The sequence below is a fragment of the Arachis stenosperma genome, chromosome 9 (assembly GCF_014773155.1).
Source record: "Arachis stenosperma cultivar V10309 chromosome 9, arast.V10309.gnm1.PFL2, whole genome shotgun sequence".
In the NCBI taxonomy this organism is placed as follows: domain Eukaryota; kingdom Viridiplantae; phylum Streptophyta; class Magnoliopsida; order Fabales; family Fabaceae; genus Arachis; species Arachis stenosperma.
In genome coordinates this window covers 959,937-975,949 of record NC_080385.1, presented here as the reverse complement: position 1 = coordinate 975,949, position 16,013 = coordinate 959,937, and the positions used below count along the sequence as shown (strand labels likewise).

At 25.1% G+C, this 16,013-nt stretch overlaps 1 protein-coding gene across 1 annotated transcript; it reads left to right on the top strand.

The window, feature by feature from the left end:
• The first annotated feature begins 4,648 nt into the window (after positions 1-4,648).
• On the top strand, positions 4,649-7,604 carry LOC130951617 (transcription factor bHLH19-like). The gene is made up of 4 exons (XM_057880314.1): positions 4,649-4,772; positions 4,937-5,257; positions 6,021-6,386; positions 7,057-7,604. The coding sequence occupies exons 1-4, from the start codon at positions 4,749-4,751 to the stop codon at positions 7,159-7,161; spliced, it is 816 nt and encodes a 271-aa protein (XP_057736297.1). The 5' UTR covers positions 4,649-4,748; the 3' UTR covers positions 7,162-7,604.
• Positions 7,605-16,013: the final 8,409 nt, after the last annotated feature.

The following is a 16,013-nucleotide window of genomic DNA, read 5'->3' as shown; positions in this document are numbered from 1 at the left end:
ACCTACAGCCATCAAAATAAACAATCAATCCACCCAACCATACCCAACACTGCAGCAACTTTCAACTTTCACTCAGATGCCTTTACGTTTGCCTTCAAGACTACAACTTTTCTATTCAATCTTGCAACATGCGGATCTTCGCTTTCAGCTTCTGGGTCTGCCCAACGAAAAAGATGACACTCATCTTTAACCTACATGATCCCACTATAGTCAATGCCCAGAAACAAAATGTTGGGGTATGCTGAGAACAATAAAACATGAACGCACCTCATAGTAGATGCAGCCCCAAAATCAGCGATCTGGGTTTTTTTGGTTTCCGAAACTCACAACACTGGTCTCTCTCCATGCCCATAAAGAAGCCCCCTCTTCTGCGCAGACCCCCTGATCCGAGACGACCTTGAGCTCTCCGACGCCATGGCTGCACTGAAATCCGAACCCTAGCACACGCTTTGTGATTCTGGTTTGGGGTGAGGTTTTTAATTAAAAAAATTTAATTTTCTTAATATTAAATGGTTCAACTACTGGTAACAACTTTAAGAGTAAATGTGTCCAAAATTTTTTATAGATGAGAGAAGGACGATTTTAATGTGTTTGTAAAGATTGAGAATAATTTTAATAATAAAAAAAGATTAGAGACAACTTTAATTTTGACCCCAAACTTTGGGAATAAAAAAAGTACTTACTCCTAATTTATATGTAACACTATATAAAGTATAAACTATTATCACTTGTAGCAATTTATAAAGACAAAAATAACCAAATATAAACCACTATAAATTACAGAAATCTATAAAAAAGAATAATAAAGCCATAAACCGCAAGGTAGTGAAAGTTCATTATTATTATTATTATTATTATTATTATTATTATTATTATTATTATTATTATTATTATTATTATTATTATTATTATTATTATTATTATTCCATCCGAAAAATTTACCTAATAATAATCAATGACATGCACAGCTAAATAAATTATTAAATTTAAAAATAAAATAAAATATGTGTTTTGAAATTTTGAAAACAAATAAAGTAAATATTAATAAAAAAATTTAAAAAATAAAATAACCACATGCCTTTTTCATATCTGTATAGAGGTAGTTTTGTCGCTCATTTTTAATTTAAGAAGTATTAGGAGGTTAATAAATTTTGTGATTTATAATTATCAATTAATCATTATCTATATATATTAAGAATATTATAAAAAAAATAATATTAAAATATTTTTTTATAATATACTTAACTTATTCTTTAGGAATAACAAAATCTAAATCTTATTACTATTTCACATTTTAATATGAGTAAAAATAACTACACATTTGACTTTTCGAGAACGAATTCTATACTTCTGTTCGTCTTTGTTTCTCTCTTCAAGGTCTTGGATTTCATCGATTAGTTTGTAAGGCTATCAAAGAATTTGTTTTTCGATTTCCTTTATTATAATATATTTTTTTTAATTGTTGTATCTTTTAGATATGTTCAAATTGCGTCAAATAAGAATTTAATTTTTTTAGGCGTTATGTGTGCATGTTCCGGAAAGAACGCAAGCCCTTCAAAATTCAAGGCTGATACTGATTTTTCAAAAAATTTATGGATTAAGTTAAAAAAAACTAATTTCAATTAAAAATAACTTTGATAAAATATATTCATATTCTTTTCAGAATAACTAATTTTTTGAATACTAGAAAAAAGGAAATCATAAATCTTATTTATTCAAATATCATCTTTTTTATAAGTTTTATTATTAATTGAGGATAACAAAAAATTGTTCATTTGGCCACGACAGGGTACATTCAAAAAAGATTATATAGTTTAGGTAAGTTTTTTGTGATTGCTAATTTGCTTATACTTAAATAAGTATCCTGACAATTTGTGACCGCCAACACCATTCCTCAAGGCTCAAATCCTTTCTTTTTTTTTATTAAATTATATCTCAAATTCTATATGTGAATACTTTTTTTTTTTTTTTTGGTCAGATGGATTAGACAGCCCCTAATCCTAGGCATTACTCATGTATTACACACTCACACAACACACTCACACACACTACATGAGTTCATTTAAGGATTCATTTTTCCTCTCATGGGTTTTATTAAATTACTATATGTGAATACTTATATATGGGTTTTCTTATTGGGCTTGACTTTCGACTATTTGGGCTAGAATGTTTTTTCAAGATTTTTTATTTGACCCCAAAATACTTGCATCAATAAATATTTGAAATATTAAAAAAAATATATGTATTTATATTTATTCTTTTAAAAAATTTGAGGTACGTTTAAAAACAGTTATGAATATATTTTTTAAAATTAATTTATGTTTATTCAAATTCTTTTTAATTTGTTGAAGGTTTTTTATTTTCCTAATTATAGATAGCAAAGATATAAAAGAATTTTGATGATCAATAATATCTTAAAACGTATTCGGTAATAATAAATCAAAAGCTAGTAAAATATCATATTTTAGAATAAAAAAGATTTAAAATTTTAATACATTAAAAATATATTTTTAAAATTTTTTATTTATAATATAAAATATTTTAATAATACGCTTTTAATTGAATCAATCAATTTTACAATATGTATATATTTTGAAGATTTTATAATTTCAATTTTATAGATTTTGTTATCTTGTCTTAAGAGTTTATGTTAAGCATATCAATAAATAAAATATTTTAATATTATTTATTGTAAAAATATTTTTTATATATATTTTCAATACATAGAAACAATAAGTAACATTAAAATATTTATTTTTATGATATATTTAACTTAGGCTGTTAAGATACATAATAACAAAATCTAAATCTTATTATTATTTTACGTTTTACATATTTATTTACTTTTTTTATTTCAAAAAAGACCTTCAATTTTTCTATCTTGATTAGAACGTGTGTATGGTTGATGGAGATAAATAATTATCCATCGCTATTTCCAATACAATAAAGGAAATATATAATTAGAGTTTATCTATTTTGTACTTTAAAGATATATGTTAAATTTACAAATTACGACAATTTTTATTAAAAATATAAAAAATTCAAGTTTTTGATGCATTTATTTTATATTCATTAAATAAAAATATTTAAAAAATTTTACTAATAATAAATTTATCACGTGTCCTAAAAACACATGTTAATTCTAAAGACACATATTAGCTAAACCAATATAATTATATACAATGTGTATCAATTGATTATATGTTAGTAGAAATACTTAATTAGTTAAGACAATATTAAATTAGAAAGGACTTGTTGATTGACTTTTCATTAAATAAATTAAATGCCATAAAAAATCAATCAACAAATCACCTCAAATTTAGTATTATCTTAACTAATTAAGTAAATATTCCTACTAATGTATCATCAACAGATCCTTCTAATTACACAAGCATGAATACAAAATCGCCAACACAATTCCTCAAGGCTCAAATTGATAGAGTGATAGATGCTCTAAACAAAAAACAGGATAATGGTATGTATATTGAATAGAGTAATTACGCCAGAAGTACAAGTTTAGAGTTCAAAAATAACTAAGAACAATCAGAAAGAAATCAAGCTCATCAGTGATTGAGCTCTAAGAACAGAAACAAGATAGAGTTCTTCAGTATAACAGTAACTATGTCAAAATTGAAGAAAATAGAAGAATCAGAATTCGCCGAATCAGATTGCAGCAGTAGGGAGAATCCATAACCTGAGATATGGAAGTGGGAATCAGCACAGGGAAGGGAAGATAACAGAATAGGAAAATAGAAGGGAAAATTCTATGTAGCAGCTGAATGAGTGTGACCAAAGAAAGAGGATTGAGAGAGAAGAAAGAAGAAAATACCACAATACGCCTAGTGCTTGAAATCCCTCAACAGCCTGTTATTTGACCTCTTTCTCACACTTCTTCTGAGGCCTTGAATTTGAGGATCTGCTGCCATCTGTCCCGAGTTAGTTGCAACCTCTTTTGCTGACGTTACAAACCTCTCACTTCCTTCCTTGCATTTAGCTATACTCGTATCACAAATCCTTTCTTTCTTTATGTTTTTTTTTTCTTTTTTTGTTCAAATTATATCCCAAATTCTTTACGTGAATGCTTGTATATGGGGTTTTTTTTTGGGCTTAGCTTTCGGTTTTCTTTCCAAGATTTTGTATTTGACCCAAAAAAATTTGCAGTCAATAAATATTTTGAAATATTAAAAAAATATGTATTTGTATACTCTTTTAAAAAGTTTGAGGTGTTTTTAAAAATAGTTATAAATATATTTTTAAAATTAATTTGTATTTATTCAAATTCTTTTTAATTTGTTGAAGGTTTTTTATTCTCCTAGTTATAGAAATACCAAAAATATAAAAGAATTTTGATGATCAATAATAATGTCTTAAAAAGTATTCGGCAATAATAAATCAAAAGCTAATAAAATATTATATTTTTAAAACAAAAAAAATTAAAATTTCAATACATTAAAAAAAATTAAAATTTTCTTATTTATAATATTAAATCCATTTTCACTGTAGAGAGGAAATAAAGACTATATCTATATGTGTCAGGATTTTTCTAAGTTACCCCACCAATAATAAATCACATGTCTTTCTCTGATGAGTTGTCTCTTTCCATCTTTACTCTTCATCCACACATACATACCTCCCCCTTAACTTGAAGCACCGAGTGGAAAATAAATAAATAAATTAAAGTATTTAATAAAAAATAAGAGAGGAAGAAAGAAGAAAAGAAACAGAAGCTACTTCAGTTTTTTCCTAACATGGAAAATTGGCTCTCTCATTTGGTAATTATTTTCTTCTTATCATTATAATAATAATAATAATATATATCTTGCTACCTACATACATATTAGTAATTAATTACCACTATAGCTATGCTAGTTCTAAATGCTATTATTATTTTTGTTAAAATTAATTTTCATTTTTTGTTCTATTTATTTTGTGGAAGGAAATAAGTGGTGGTGGGAGTGGCTCAAGCAGTGTATCATTTGAAGAGATTTTAAGCTTCAATGGTGGTCAATCTTGTGATCATAGCTCCAATAATAAGGATAATAATATTATTATTATTGGTGATGAGGCTAATAATAAACAAGAGAAGAAGAACTCCAAAAGGGGTAGTTTAGGGAATAACAATAATAATAAGAGAACAACAAAGAAGGCAAGAAATTCAATAGAGGCATTGGATCACATAATGTCAGAGAGGAAAAGGAGACAACAAATGGCTGAGAAGTTCATAGCACTTGCAGCTGCTATTCCTGGCTTGAAGAAGGTAAGTAGTTAAAATTTCGATTTAATTATTAAAATTTGTTGAAATTACGATTTTAAATGAATTAATTGATTTTACAAAGTATTATAAAGTATAAACATTTATTTTTATAATTATCCATACAAAAATGCTATATAATTAATAATTTATCAGTTTTTAAATTTTAAAAATTAATTATATTATGTGATGATAAAATATTAAAATTTATTATATTAAAAAATATATGTATATTGTTATTATTGTGATTTGAATAAACAATAAATATCACTAATTTGTAATTTTAATTAAATAGATTAAAAATATATTTTAATCTTTTAAGAAAGGAAAATTATAGGGTAAAATATATTTTTTGTTTTTGAAGTTTGGTAAAAGTTTTAAAAATATCACTAAGTTTTATTTTGTTTCAATTTTGTCTCAGAAGTTTTTAATTTGTATCAAATATATCCTCAACGGCTAAATTTTCAAAAAAATTAAGACCAATCTAACAATAATGCATGAAAGTTATGCTTGATTTGCTTGTGTTGGGAGTTGTTCTTATGAAATTGTTGTTGAATTGATCTTAATTTTTTTGAAAAATTAGCCGTCAGGGATATATTTGATGCAAATCGAAAACTTCTAGAATAAAATTGAAACAGAATAAAATTTAAGGATATTTTTAAAACTTTTGTCAAACTTCAATGACAAAAAATATACTTTACTCAAAATTATATATTTTGAAGAAGAAAAAAATGACATTTTTTTCTCTATATATATTTATTCTATATAGATAGACAAGGCATCTATACTTCAAGAAGCAATAAATTATGTGAAAGAACTTCAAGAACGCATAGCACTGCTTGAGAAAGAGACCAACAACAAAGAACAATTGATTGTGAAAAAATCACAATTTTATTGTTCTTCTCTGCCGTGTGACAAAAACAATAATAACAACAACATTGGTAATGAAATGGTGCTACCAGAAGTGGAAGCAAGATTGTTAGAAAAGGAACTACTAATTAGAATCCATTGTGAGAAACGAAATGGAATCATGTTGGAGCTCTTGGCATTTTTGGAAAATAATAATCTCTCTCTGGCATGTAGCAGCTTCTTGCCATTTGGAAACTCTACTCTCAATGTTATCATCATTGCTCTGGTATGGTAGTCATTAATTATTTTAGTTTTTAATAAATTTTAATTATGAAATTAATTTTTTAATATTTATTTAATTAAATTAATTAATTAATTTTACATCAAATTCTTCTATTAAAAATTAAAAATTCAGGGTCAGTTTGAATTATTTTTTAAAAAATATTTATTTTTTTAATTTTTTTAAAAAAATTTTTAACAGACAAAAATTATTTTATATTTAAATAGACGACTTTTAAAAAAAATTAAGTATTAAAAATGTCTTTTGCTTTTGTTTTTTTAATAAAAGTACTTTTTTTAAAAGACGAATCCAAATAAATTTTAAATTGAATAAAAATATTTTATTTAGAAAAAAATTCTCTAAAAAAGCTAATCTAAGTGTTTTTTTTTTTGGTTTGAAGTCTTCAAGTAAATTTGTTCATATAGACTAATTTAGTAATTAAAATGGGTTAGAAATTAAAGTGTCCAACTAAATATTTTCTAAGAATTGATTTGAAATATTACTTAAAATTAAATTTATTAATTTGACTCAAATAAGATTAATTCCATTATGAAAATGATATTATCTAGATGCTTTATTTATTTATTTATTTATTTATTATAAACTTAATATATTGCAAGTCATTTGATTTAGATAATGGAGTATATGTTCTAAGTTGTTCTGAATTTTATTGCAGATGAACGAGGAATTCAACTTAACATTGAAGGATCTGGTGAAGACGTTGAGGGAGTATCTTTTGAAGTTTATGAGATGCAATAATAATAATTGTGGTCCATGCTAGTGTATCAATAATCAAACCAATTTTCTTCTAAAACTCTCTTTTATCGCCTTGTTTGAGAAACTAGCTAGTAATTATGTTATGGAAAAATATATGCTTGAGGTTCTAAACTAGTTTAGTAGAAAAAATGAGGGGAAGGATTTTATAATCTTTCTCGAATATATATTGCTTTTGTTACACAAACAAAAAATATAAAATTCTAGGCTTAACTATTGATTTCTGATCTCTAATTTGCAGTTTAAGATAAGCGTAATTTTTATTTAAAGAAAAATAAATTATAAATTAGAACCTCACTCCAATGGATACAAATTATTGTAGGATAAAATTGGATTGGATAGGCAAAAACCTAGCCCATTAGGACCCATAGATATGGGTAATGGGTGGCTGTTTCTTCTTTTCCTCTCTTTCTGACCCAAATTAGGAAAGAATAAAAGGTGTTTTGTGTAGCCCTATCGGAGGGAACATTGAGAAAGAAGAGGTTGGGCCACCAAGGCCCAACTCAGTGTCCAAATGAATGAAGGACTTTGTTAGCAAGTAACACCTGCATAGCTTGATAATAAAAAAAAAAAAAAGAAAAAAAAAAGTAGCACTTGCATAGTAAATTAATTTAGATTAGTCAAGTAGTTAACATATTTGAATTTTTGTTTATACATATAGGTAAGTGATTAATTTAGATTTGTGATGAATTAGTCTTTGACCTATCTGATTGGAGGATATTCTGAGCCACCAAAAAAATAAGAATCATCAATCTGCTTCTCATCACTACCCACTAACTAACTTCAGGTGATAAAATGGAAATGGACCCATTTTTTGTTGATTCAAAATTTCTATATCTATCATAAATAAAGTATCATGTAAGATACTTGTGAATGCTGCATAGAAAAAAAAAAAAATCATATCATGGAGGTTTTGGGGGTAAGTTTATATGATATAAAAGAAATTGCTTCATTTATTGCAATATATGTTAACAGATAGCAATAATTGTAATTTGGTTTGTAGCACATGTTATGCAACATATTTATAATAAGATTAATATAAAATATATAGTTACTAAATAAACATTTAGTTTACGCAACATATATTTGACTGTCTTATACCAAAAAAAAATATTTAGCAAGTTTTGAAGATATTCTTTTTATTTTATTAATATTCAGATTGAATGTATCTAATTCAATTCGAAAAATTAACTCATAACATAAAAAATATCTCGTATTTATAAATTATTTAAAATTTTTATTCTTTGAAAAATATAAAACTTATAATAATTATATCGTTTTTTTAGATATTTTATCTGATCCGTTAACATACATAATAGTTTAGATATACCTATAGATCGAAATCTAAATCATTTAACATGTTAGATTAGCTAGAAATCAGGCTAACATGTACACTATTCATTAATTTGCACATATTCGTAACTATTTAACTACGAGTACAATAATTTTATAAATACAAATGATTTATTAGTCACAGGTACATTATTTAATATTATTGTTACTGTTTTACACTTTTTTAATTTGAGCGTTAAAGTATCTTTACAAGTATTTTCTACCATTATTCTTTAAAAAACTTATGTATATTTCGTTTCACTTAAAAATAGACGAATTCAAACACCAAATAGAACGAACTATATCTCGAAATCAGTTATGTATGCAAGACTCTCAAAGTGCTTACAATCAATAATCGGTATCAAATCATTCCTTTAACATTGCAAAACTAAAATAATAAGATAATGATCATTCCTATCCAAGTACTCCTATAGACAAGAATCATGAACACCAAGTTATTCTATTCGAATTTTGCTCCTTTTCTATCAACAATCTCCAATCAACTCTCCTAAAAACACAATTTATTTGCATTTTCGCGAGTTGAATCTCTAGTGGTCCAGTGCTTTGTAGGAGGTTCATCAGCATGCATGTTTCTTTCAAATTTTTGTCTCCAAACCGTGTTATTCCTTTGTCTTTTGTCCATCTTAAAATATTGAATTTAATTTAGATACAATTACATAATTATGTAAAATATTATACGGTGTTAATACATTAAAATTAAATTCCATCTTATAATTATGTAGAGTTTTTGCTTTTCTTTTTTTTCCAGAAGTGCTCATCGGATTTTTGTCGAAGTTTATCTTTCTATGAACACCTCATTTTAGGGAAAAGTGAATAATTTCATACCATTGAATGAAATCTTACGTCATTAAAAACATCATTAATGGCTACATGATGATTACAAATTACAAAAGTTGATGGCCCCTAACACTCTTCTTCATTTTATATTAAACATGTGAAAAATAACGTTCAAACTTCAAACAACCTAAACAGTCTTGCAGTAATAGGAACACGTTATAAACTGAAGACAAAATGGACACTATCGATGGAATTTTCTTTAATTTTTTGAATAGAATGGAAAACACTATCGATGACTCCAGAAAAACCACCTTAGATATATTTTCGACCACATAACCATTATAAATAAACATATAGATAAGCAAATAATAACAAATAAAAAGCATTATATATAATAATCATGCTTTGTATTTGATAATCTTGCTTTATATTTTCAAAGTTTGTGTTGCCTAACCTGCAGCTAGGGTTATAAATAAGTTTGATGGATCTACACTTGGACCTATTATGAAATATTAATTAAAGGTTTAAGTTATTATAAAAGACTAATTAAATATATCAAAGACTAAAACTAAGTTCATTAATTATATTAGTTTTATTGGCTTGTTAGACTTCTCTAGAGCTGAATATGTTAAAATATAAATAATAAATATATAAATAATTTATTATTATTAATAAAATTAATAGATATTTTAAATTTATTATAAATATTATTGTATATTTTAAATATTTTTTAAATTTATTATATTTAAAATATATCCATGCATATAATTCACGTTTAAAGTAAAAAAAAAAAACTCTTGTAAAAAATTGATATATATATATATATAGTGTGTGATAGTTAATAAGTTCGACCTATATTTAATTACTTAAAAGAAGGATACCCGACCGGTCTATAAAATTAATGGATATTTCTCATATATATATTATTCATGCCTTTTTATCTAATAAATTAAGTTTTTAAAAAATAATTTTATGATATTGTATAAAAATATACGTAAATAAAAAAAATTAGGGAATCAGTAATTTTATTAAATTTTGATCAGCATGTAACCAGTAAAAAAAAAGTAAATTATTGAATGAAATTTTATACCAATCTCACACCATTAAAATCATCATTAATGATTATTTAATGACTACAAATCACAAAAATTTCTGGCCTAGCATTCTTCCATAAATAATTAATGCACTAATCATGTGTAAAAAGAGGCTATTACATGAAATGTCTTAGTATATAACAAAGATTCTATATGTAATAGGTCAAATCTTGAAAAGAAATCATTCATCAATGTGAAAAGCAATATTTTTTTTCTGTTTTATGTTTTTATTTCTTTAAGAAAGTGATTCATAGGAACGGTGACATCTAGAATTGGATAGCAATAAGGAAAACGCCAGCTAGAAAATTATTTTCGTTTTTAGCATAGTGTCATCATGTTCTTCATTGCTTTTTATCTTAAAGAGTTAGAGCCTTTCATATTATCGCGAATTATCCCCTTAAAAAATGGAAAGAAAAATAAAAGTGCATATTAAAAATAAATTAATAAATTATAAATTATTATTTTTTAAAAATGCTTTTTTAAGTAAAATAACATCCGTTTTATTTTTCGTAAAAAATTGGAGAAAAATATAATATATTCATAGACTAACTATTTAGTTATATAATTTTAAAGAAAATTATAAATATTACACTGGGTTAAATTACATAATAAATAAAAAATAGCCGTGCGTAATAAATTAAACGTCATTGACCTATTGGTTTATGACATCATCAACATACACACTGCTCGTTTTTAAGTTTTCTTTTAACTATCTAAAACGACATCACTTTAAAAACAAAACAAGAATAAAATGACACATATATCATGGTCAAATTGTCATGGATTTTGCCATTTTTAATAAAATAATTTACAAAAATAATAATTGGTAATAAAATTACTTCCTTGTCACAACTCACCACACATCAGCTTGAGGTGGTAGATAACTGGATATCTTGATCATTTTGTCTTTTATTATTTACACTCAATGATATCTTCTTACTTTAATTTATGTGATAATTGTAATTTACTCCATTATAATATAATATTAGAATTTTATATTTTAAAATTTAGAATTCAACCTTTAATAAATTCTAAAAATAATAAATAAATAAAAAGGAAAAAGTCTATAAAAAGCTAAACAAACATAAAAAAACTCTTATTTATAAAAAATATTAAAAATATAACTATTTATATTATCTCATCTTATCAATTTTAACTTTAAAAAAATAATTTCATGACATTCTTATATTTTCTAATTTTTGCTTTTGATGATTATAGGGAGAGAGGCTATTGGGTTTATAGTCAATATATAAAACTTTATAACTTAAAAAATATCCATTGTGTGTGTGTGTATATATATATATATAAATGAGTGGTTATAGGTGTTTATTAATATGTTTGTCCTCTCTCTATTTTAAAAAATATATATAATTTAATAATATTTAAAATAAAATTATTTATATTTTGATAACTAATTTTTTCTCAAATTTTGGTAAAATTAAAACAGCTCGAATAGTATAGAAATTAAATATTAAACTTAAGACATGAGAATTAGAAGTCTTTTTTTTTTCATCAATATATATAATATTAAGATTAAGTTTGTAGATTGTATAGTTTAATTTTTAAATAAAAAAGGACATTTTGGAAAATTAAGTTAAACTACAGTCTAAAAGAGTGGCACTACTAAAAAGTGGAATGGAAATATCATCTTCCCTGCTTATATTGCCTCATTTTTTCACAAATTTTTAAATTGGTGGAGTTCTGCCGCTTTAAAAAACAAAATAATCTGTGACGGTTTTAAACTGACAGAAGGTGTAACCAACAATTTATAATGATCATTTAGCCAACATTTAATAAAACTCAATAAAATCAGATAAATGTTTCATGATTATTAATTATTTTATTTTATTTATCCTCTCTTATTTATATTTTAAAGGATATAACTAGAAAAATAAAACTAATTATGTTAATTTATTAAATAAAATTGTATTTATAAAAATTAAATTTTCAAAGATAAACGAAGATAGTGGTATTAGAATTTGAGAGCATACAAAAATTTTAAGATTAGAAAAAATTTTGTGTCCAAATTGATGGGTAAATTATGAAATTATTACGAGAAAAGAGATGAAAGAAGATAAAATTACTAAAATAGTATTTTAAAATACCAATTACTGATTTTAATAACTTTAAAAGATATAAAAAAGAATAATTGTATCTTTAAATAAATTTATTTAAACAAAATAATACTTTTATAACTGAAAAAATGACTTTGATATTTGTGAAACGGTCTATACTTTGATTCAAATTATTATGAAAATATTAAAGTAACTATTTACAAAATCAATGCGAAAAATCAAAACAAAATTTGATTTTTATAAAACATTTGTTCATTTTAAAATTATTTTTCCGTAATCTACAAAAATTGTAAAAAAAATTCATGTGATATAAAATGATCAAATTTTAAAAATAAAAATATTTTATTTTTAATTTAATATATAAAAAGTTGTATTAAAATTTAATCTTTAATTTTGTTGTAAATATATATTAATAACCAATTATTTCATTTTTATTACGTTTTAAAAATTTTTCAAAAATTTATTTATTATTTATATCTTCTAAAACTATTTTATTAATGATATAAACTTTTAAATATTAGTTTAGTAATTTATTGGAATAAAACATTATATATAGGAACATTACAGTATATATTGATAGAGCCATGTGAGGCTATTAATTAATTTTCAGTGTTCACCAATCTCTATGAAACCAGCAGTTCCCGCATGGCCAGGGAACAAGACATTATTTTAGGAGATTAGGAGATTCACCTTCTAAAAATGGGATCGGATATCAAATTATTCAAGCTTTTCGTTTAGAGGTTTAAAAATGTAGTCAAAATAATTGAATTATAAAAAGATAAAATAAAAAATCATAAATAATTACAAAAATACAAACATCAGTAATTAATTATGCTTTTATTACATAAATATATGAATTTTATAAATATTTTCATAATTTTAGTTTATTTAACTATTGATTTTCTTACTTTTTTTCATTAAAAATATCATAATCTTATGGTGCAACTCACAAAACATAATTATATTATTGTTGTTTATAATGCAGTCCGTTAAATATAATTATTTTTGTTTTATTAATTATTAAAAATAAATTTAGAAGACAATTACCAAAAAAAAGTGCCCTAAAATATTATCCTAACCCTAATTCTAAGCTAAATTATGTTCACTCCTCTACTTTTCTCTCAAAGCTCTCAGCCTCTCATGAATCAGATCTCTCTCACTCTTCACTCAATATTGCAACTACTTCTATCATTTCGTCTGGAAATGTTTGGTAATAAAAAAAAATCAGCCAAAAATATTCATAATTTACCTTATTTAATATTTATTAAATAAAAAATATTTAATAATAAAAAAAATTAACAAAAAACAGTCATAACTTGTTCTATTTAGCATATATTAATTGTTGTAACAATTAATGAATGTTAAATAAGGTAAATTCTGACTATTTTTTGTCTCCCTATCACAAAAAAAATTGTTTTTATTGTTTGTCTGCCGTTATTTTTTTCTTTTCATCATTTTTTATTGCACCATCACTCTTTGTTGTTTGTCCACCGTTGTCTTTTTTATTTGTTATTGTTAGAATATAATTAGGATCAATTAGGATCAATTAGTATTATTTAGTATATCTGAATATTTATTATAGAATATTACGTCTTTATTATTACGATTCTCTCAGTGCCTATAAATATCCTTCTATATTGTATCATTCTAGACAACTTGAATAGACAATTTAAATACAATCAATAATACAGTCTTCAGATTATTCTCTCACTCTCTTGTTTCTAACATGGTATCAGAGCCATGGTATTCTCCTTGAAGAGGATAGGTTGTTTTTCTTGTTGTAAAATCACCGTAGTTTTTGTATTTTTTTTCTATGCCATTCTTCTTTCCCTTTTGTCACTCCTTTGATACTTTTTCACCTCATCGACTAGCCTATTTTTTCTGCCTTTTTTTTTTAGTTGTATGATCAAACACCATTGTCATCAGCTGCTTACCTATTCTCATGAAGAAATCATATAGTTTTCGCTCTCTTACGGTAGTTCCGTCTACGTTCTCTTGTGACAGTTCCGTCTACGTTCTCTCGTAGCAACTTCATCTGCGTTCTCGTGGCAGTTCCGTTTGTGTTCTCTCGTGGCAGTTCCATCTGCGTTTTCTCGTGGTAGTTTCGTCTGTGTTTCGTCTATGTTTCTTTATGGCCGTTCCGTCTACGTTTTTTTTTGTCAGTTTCGTCTGCACTTCCTTCAGATAGTGGCAATTTCGTCTGTGCTTTCTTCTGACAAGCGGCAGTTCTGTCTGCGCTTCCTTCCGACAAGCGGCAGTTCCATCTGCGCTTCCTAGTTCCTTCAGATAGCGGCAGTTCCATCTGCGCTTCCTTTTGGCAGTTCCGTCTGCACCCGCGGCAGTTCCATCTGCACTTCCTTCCGACAGCGACAGTTCCGTCTGCGCTTTCTTCCGACAGTTTCGTCTACATCTGTTCTGTTAGTTTATGCAGTTTTTTATTTCGTTGTATTAATTTTTAAATAAGTTTCAAACTCAAGTTGTCATTTGAGTTTGAGGGGGGATGTTAGAATATAATTATGATCAATTAGGATCAATTAGTATTATTTAGTATATCTGAATATTTATTATAGAATATTACGTCTTTATTATTACGATTCTCTTAGTACCTATAAATACCCTTCTATATTGTATCATTCTAGACAACTTGAATAAACAATTTAAATACACTCAATAATACAATCTTTAGATTACTCTCTCAGTCTCTTGTTTCTAACAGTTATCATCTTCTATCATAAGAGTTTGCTGTTTTAATTTTCTTTCTTTTCTTCTATCTTTTGTCACTTTGCCATATTTACTTTTCACGTCACTACTTTTTATTGTTTGTTGTCATTGTCTTCTGCCCCTTCTCTCTGTTTATGTTTTTCTGTCGTGGTTGTGCTTAGCGAAAATCAAGATTTAAGTAAAATCGAAAAAAATAAATTAAGTACATAAAATATAAAATAATAACAAGATTTAAATAGTAAAATTATCAGATTTAATAAAATTAATTGACTTATTTAAAATAAAATATTTAAAAATTAAACTTAAATCGAAATTTTAGCTATTATATATGAGACCACTTCGATAAAGACACTAAAAATATATTTTTAAAGATATTTATATGTGTCATAATATTATTGGACATCTTTATTAAACTGATTAATAATTTATTTTTTAATAAATCAGAACAAAATCGGTTTATCATAGTAACAATAATAAACACAATTGTCCACACTATAATGATTAGACTCGATTTGATCCGACCGATTTATACAATCTAAACAAATTATGTTTAAATTTTTTGATAAAAAGATAAATATATCCCTTACTTTTCTTTAGAAAAAAACAAAAAAAATCCATAATCCAGTAGGTTATGTGAATTGGTCGGTTTAACCAGATCTGATAGCAATTGAGTTTATTGTTATTGTTATAAAAAATCGACTTTATTCTAATTTGTTAAGAAATTAAAAAATAATCGGTTTATTAATACGTCCAATAATAATGTGACACATAAGTGTATTTACAAAAAAATGTTTTACGCGTATTTGTGGAGCATCCTCCATTATATATAGCTGCCACTC

What these genes read in the sequence shown, in the direction of transcription:
- LOC130951617 (XM_057880314.1), top strand. Translation starts at nt 4,749, where the DNA reads ATGGAAAATTGGCTCTCTCATTTG. An exon ending in CTATTCCTGGCTTGAAGAAG is followed by an intron (nt 5,258 to 6,020) that starts GTAAGTAGTTAA and finishes TATTCTATATAG; the next exon opens with ATAGACAAGGCATCTATACT. An exon ending in ATGTTATCATCATTGCTCTG is followed by an intron (nt 6,387 to 7,056) that starts GTATGGTAGTCA and finishes ATTTTATTGCAG; the next exon opens with ATGAACGAGGAATTCAACTT.